Source organism: Pavona decussata, unplaced genomic scaffold (genome assembly GCF_977016875.1).
Source record: "Pavona decussata unplaced genomic scaffold, jaPavDecu1.1 SCAFFOLD_199, whole genome shotgun sequence".
Taxonomy (NCBI): domain Eukaryota; kingdom Metazoa; phylum Cnidaria; class Anthozoa; order Scleractinia; family Agariciidae; genus Pavona; species Pavona decussata.
Window position 1 is genome coordinate 342,208 of NW_028145607.1, and position 6,000 is coordinate 348,207.

The 6,000-nt window shown below is 36.9% G+C and overlaps 1 protein-coding gene across 6 annotated transcripts in view; it reads right to left on the reverse strand.

Moving 5' to 3' along the window:
• LOC146461335 (uncharacterized) overlaps window positions 1–5,567 on the reverse strand; it is a 38,417-nt gene extending 32,850 nt beyond the window's left edge. For all 6 annotated transcript variants that reach the window (XM_085086978.1, XM_085086974.1, XM_085086976.1 and 3 more), the window contains exons 1-3: window positions 5,430–5,567; window positions 1,118–1,460; window positions 159–236 (exon numbers count right to left, since the gene is read on the reverse strand). In XM_085086978.1, the coding sequence (XP_084943104.1) occupies window positions 159–236; window positions 1,118–1,460; window positions 5,430–5,456 (448 nt within the window). In that variant the 5' untranslated portion in view covers window positions 5,457–5,567. The remainder of the gene's footprint in view (window positions 1–158; window positions 237–1,117; window positions 1,461–5,429) is intronic.
• Window positions 5,568–6,000: the final 433 nt, after the last annotated feature.

Sequence of the window (6,000 nt, forward strand, 5' to 3'; positions counted from 1 at the left end):
GGACACGAGATTATTATAACCAAATTTGTGCTGCGCGCCTCGTTGGCTATCTCTCATTTTGAATGCAACGCGCGTTCGTGGGATAATTGTTAATCGTGCATGTGTCACCATGCAGATAGCGCCCTGAGAAAAGAAAAAGATATACCGTCATCTGTTACCTTGAGATGGACTCTGAGTAGTGAACGGTGGTCTTGTTATTATCGGTGGGTTTGTCCAAGGAGGCATTGTGACGTTTCCTGCAAAGAAGGATTTAAAAACAACATTGGAGATTTAGGTGAACCAGTTTTCATTGAAATAAAGCATTTCTTAAATGACCGAGAACACCCGTGACCACCTGGATGGTGAATTCCTCATCGAACCGCAACTTTTTCATTTCATTGGGGGGAGGATGAAGCAGTGATGGCGCAGTGGTGAGAGCACTCTCCTCCCACCAATGAGGCTCGGGTTTGATTCCCTGACTCTGCTTTATATGTGGGTTGAGTTTGTTGTTGGCTCTCGCCCTCCGATTTTCCCTTCTCATAAACCACCATTTCTAAATTCTAATTCGAATCTGAGGACCACAGGTTTGTTAGTCGTAACAGACTGTTAAGTGTTACTCTAGTTAAAAAATGTTTATTTATTTATTTATTTATTTATTTATTTATTTTTACATTGTGGGACAACTGATGACAGCTGCAAAATGGTTAACTTATGTTTTGAAAAATTATAAACAAATAAAAACTTTATGGAAAATTCAATAAAGGTAGTTCTTTTTTCCATTTTTTTTAGAATCGCATACCAAGTTATTATTTTTGGGTTACGTCAACGCACTCTGTCAGCACCATTTCTTTATATACTATTTCCTATATACTCTTTCTTTCTTTTTCTCATTTCGAAAAGTATCTGTTGAGTGAATATAAAAGGGTAAACATTGTTTTTCTTTTTTGGTAAACGATCACGTGAAATGATCACTTGCTTAACTCGTTCCAATCCAATTAGTTTGTTCTCATTTTTTGTCCTCCATTTCCTTTCGTTTATCAGTCCATTAAATCTTCCTGCATACTCTGGTATTTATGTATAAATAGTTAAGTGCTTATATAAATGAATTGATATAAAGAGGCAAGCCGTCGATTTTTACCAGCTCCACCATAATTACACAGATCACCATAGCAGCAGTTTACAGAACATGCCAGGAGGGTTCCATTGACGATGGCTATTGAGCTGTTCGCTTGCCCACAAACAAGGCTTTCATTGCAATGCAACTGGGAAATGGAGCAGTTTTTTATCGCTGTTGTGAAAAGTGTTCCAGAGATCTCTGCTGTAAGGACTCCAGACAAACAAGAGTCGAATGAGTTGTCACATTGAAGCACGGAAGGGTTACTGCAGGGCTGACTTGAACCTGGATAGTCAAGACATTGATAACATCTCAGACAGGAAGCTGTTGGGAGATTGGCGACAAAGCCACACAGAAAAAGCAATGCCTGCAAAGCAATTGAAAAAAATATATGCTGAGCTTAAGATAAACTGGAGACTTTCCCTTTGGCAGTAAAAAAAACTTTCAAAACCTAAGGAGCATTGCTGAAGTTCATTTCTATAACAAATGATGAGATGATAGCAAATCATACCGACACTGATAAACGTTAGAACTGGCTTCATCTGGAATCTGAACTTTGCTCAAAACGACAGTCTAATAAATGATACAACAAAGACAGACAAAACAAAACGGGAAAATAGTTGTTCTAATTTTGATCCTCTTCCCCTGAAGCAACCCTTCACCCTTTTCTCCCAACATTTTTTTAACGCATGCTATCGCTCGACATTTTGCAATTTGTTGCTCGTGAACTGACACTTCAAATAAACTTGCTAAGTCTTTTTAATTCCATATTTATGTCTAACCGTTGGAGAAATTTATTTTGTTACTATGCTCACACTGTTGCGACAAAGCGAGAAATATCCTGCTTAACTCAAGATTAAGTTAAAATCGATCCTTGCGCCACCGGATAAATGAGCCCTTCCATAGATTGCGTTTTAAAGATAAAAGGTATTCTTAATGTGAAAAAAAAAATTGTTTCACCGGACGTTTACACGACCGGCAAGATATGGTACGGACCCATTAAAAAGTGGTACCGTACTGTAAATTGTAGATAAACACCCGTTCTGTTTTGGGTTCATTATCGCGGCCCTCTGCTGTTGAAACTGTCATTTGACTGAATCAAGAATTGGCGGGAAATGAAACTTTAATTTTTGACGCCGCCAAACGGAAGTGCTAATTAACTTTGGTTTGGCGGTTTGGCATTAAAATTTTAGAATAGCATGTATCATTAAAAAATATTTGAGATAGAACGCGCACTCTCATTGGTCGATAGGTGTGTTTAGATGAGAGTATGTAAACACGGTTGTGACGTCACGCTTTCTGTGTCTCCCGGCACAATTTGAAAACATTTCAAAGCTTTCGCAAGACTCGCAAAGTAATTTCAAGTACAGCTGTTAAGGAAATGGAGAAAATTTTCCCAAAATTGTGATCGGGGCTTGCCTATCTCCTCCCCCCTGAGCCCGAGGGGAAAAAAGCAAAAGAAAGAAGAACCACAGCGCTTTGCCTGCCTCGCTAGACGACCTCGTCGAGGGAGCCCAAGTGAAGAAGACAAAATATGCAGCAAATACGCAGTAAACGTTTTTCAAGGTAATTTTTGCATCTGAGTACCACAATAAAATTCTCTAAAAGACATTCTTTATTCAAAAAATGTACACGAAAACGAACACAAAACTGTATGCTGCAGACTATAAATGTTTCAAATCAAACTTTGTACGGTCGGTTGCCGTGTTTTGGCTGTCAAATTTGTATAAAATGTATATTCTCTGAGACTTTCTCAGCGTAATAATCTACTGTTACGATTACTATTACCAGCAACAACTTCACAGTCTGGATCCGCTGCTTGTGCTATGATTCCTAAACAGCAAAAATTCACAAGGCACGATGTGCGATTCGACTTCTCAGCCATTCGGGCAAGTTCACGTAACTTTCAAGAGCGACCACGCACAGTGACATTCATTTTCAGCTTAAATTAACTCCTCATCTTGAAGTTCTTTTCTTACAGAATCGTATATTTTGAACATTTCTTCTAGTTTTCACCGAATGTTCGGTATTTTTCTGTAAGATTTACGAGAATTCAAAGCTGAAATCGCCGTCATCCACACGGGGCTCGCTAACGCTTGTCACTAATTTCAACTTGATTTTGACTTTTACAACGCAAATTTTGATTGGTTCATGTATTGGCAGATGCGCGTTTTCATTGGCTAGTAGCAAATATGATTGTCCAGAGCGTGTACTGAGAACATCTATTTCGATCAAGAAATAAATAAACAAAATTTCCCTTCATATGTCGAATTATTTTTTTAGAAATATTTTATAAAAGCAATAGAGGACTTTTTTTCCCGTGTTTACATAGCCTCATCTAAACACACGGGGAGTTAGGAGAATTCTCGAAAGTTATGCTAACCTCGACTGCGTCTCGGGTTGGATAACTGTCTAGAATTCTCCCAACCCCCCTCGTGTTTAGATGAGTCTATGTAAACACATAAAAAGTCCTCTATTGCTTAAATCATGTGTTAAATCTGCTCTGCTACAAAATTAAATGTTCTGCCGAAATACCTGGTTGTTGTGGTTTCAATCGATACAGAAGTTACAGTAGCTTGCAAGTATTTGTTCTATCTTCAAGGTTTTAGACACGTCTGATGCTGAAGCACCGCAAATAATAATAATAATAAGAAGAAGAAGAAGAAGAAGAAGAAGAAGAAGAAGAAGAAGAATAAGAATAAATAAAGTCACATTATGGATGTTTGCAAACTGCGTGACTTGGAGTAATTAGAATACTTCTGTCTTCCTCGCCAACAAATGATGTAATTTCAGCTTTTAAAACGCGTAACTTTCTACCATAATTTGGCTGTCGTATTAATGGCCGTTGAAACTAAATCGCTAGTTAAATCTTACTTGACGTCATTTTAAAAGAGTACCCCAGATAAATTGTTTTTTATTACCGCCATAAAAGTTGATTGCGATTTTGTAGAGAACTTAATCGTTCTTTGAACTTTTTTTTAAGTCAGTTGCAATTAATGGTGAGTTTTTAGCGACAACCGCATCGAAAGTCTCCAAACACAATTTCAATAATCAGAATCCATCGAGTGACGTTTTTTTTATCAGGCAGAGGTAAAACCGATAGGGCTATAAAGCGCAAGCTCGCGCTAGTTATGGATGAACGAGGGAGACAGAAAATCAAGACAGCTAAAGAGAGGATTTACTTAGCCATGCACCGGAGGGACAGTCGGTGAAGAAAAATCAAAAGACTGAAGACTCAAGCAGTTTAAGGCCTGGCTTAAGGGCTTTTAAGAGGAAAAATGGTTTATTCTAGATAACTTTAACAAATTCAATGGCACTGAACTGAAATTTGGAAGATAAAAAGATCTTATCATTCTGAAAATTTCTAAGCATAGTAAGTAGTGCTATAGATCACGTGACATGTCACGTGATCGGTTTTGTGAAAAAGCAAAGATTTGACAGGTAGGCGACGGTTTTAAGAGAAAACATCAAACAAAAACGCGTTTCTAAAAAAGATTAAATATCTCCATTGCTTCACGTTTGGAATGATCGTCCATTGTTCTCCAAAAACAATTATCAGCACAAAGGTCATTTTTTAGTCCACAATTCAACCTTTGATTGTTAATTTCTCCAATTTAAAAACTTAAGGACAGTCATTCCTCATGACGTAGAAAGTTAACTATTTAAAATCGGCTTCGGAAACACTAATTCAGTTATCTATATAAAGAAAATTCGCCGCCATATCGCCGATTTACGTAATTTTCATTTTTTGGTCACGTGATGTGTCACGTGATCAAAATTATACGTTAAGGCAAAAGAAAACATCAAGTTTAATATTCAGGGAAAATTTCATCCTGTTCTAGGCAGAGAAACCGAAGATATAGGGAATCATTCATAATTTCTGAACACCCTTCAAACCCAGGCCTTAAACTGCTTGAGAGAAGAAAATTAAAGTAGAACCGTCATGATGGAGAGATCCAAGAGAATTTTACTTTACAAGCCATATAGGCGAACACGTATCACATCGCGGTGTACTTGAAAGAGCGGTAATAATAAACTGAACTCTCCAATAAAGTTGGTTTATTCCTATAGCGTTATCAAAAGGCGAAAGCATTTTTTAATTTCGCAGTGTGGCCACAGCTATTGAGACTACAAACCAACTGGAAAGGGCTAGGGGATTTTATTTTATGAGTAGAGTCGTCGAGTGAACTTAAAGAGCAAAACAGTAGGAAAATTTGAATAAAAGTGAAATTAGCACTGCCATTTTTTAGGCAAGACTGGTAAACCGTTTTAAATGAATAGGAATATATAGATTGAAGTTACATAGAATGAAGTTACACATTTAGCTTGTACTCACCAAAATCAAGGGTATCTTCGGAGTCATCTTAAACAGTTAAAGACCTGGTTTGCTCGAGGCCCAACCTACATCTGGATAGGCAATTACAACCAAGCAATTTATAGTCAATTAAAGAAATACTAATTAAAGTTTTAAAAGATAAATAAATCAGATGGGGACAATTAAATACCAATATACACGGCTGGTCTCTAACAAGGGGTTTTTATCATTCCATTAACGGACGGAAATCAGTGTCACAACGTAAACCAACAGGGCCAATGGATTCAAGATATTTCTTGAATCCTTGAATCCATGATTGTGCATTTTTTTTTTATACCAAAGAATTATTTTATTCTGACCTAATGCGAAATGATTATCACAATAACAGCGACAAAAAAAACATCAATAACAGTCTCAACAAGCTGCAAAATTTGTTTTATTTTATTTATTTTTTAAATAACCAAGTCAAAGTCAGTATTGGCAAGAACGAGGATATTTCTTGAATCAATGATTTTCAATTGTTCTAAAGAATCATTTTTTGTTTCTGACTTGGCGCAAAAAAAAAATTATGACAGTACAGCGAAAAGTTTAG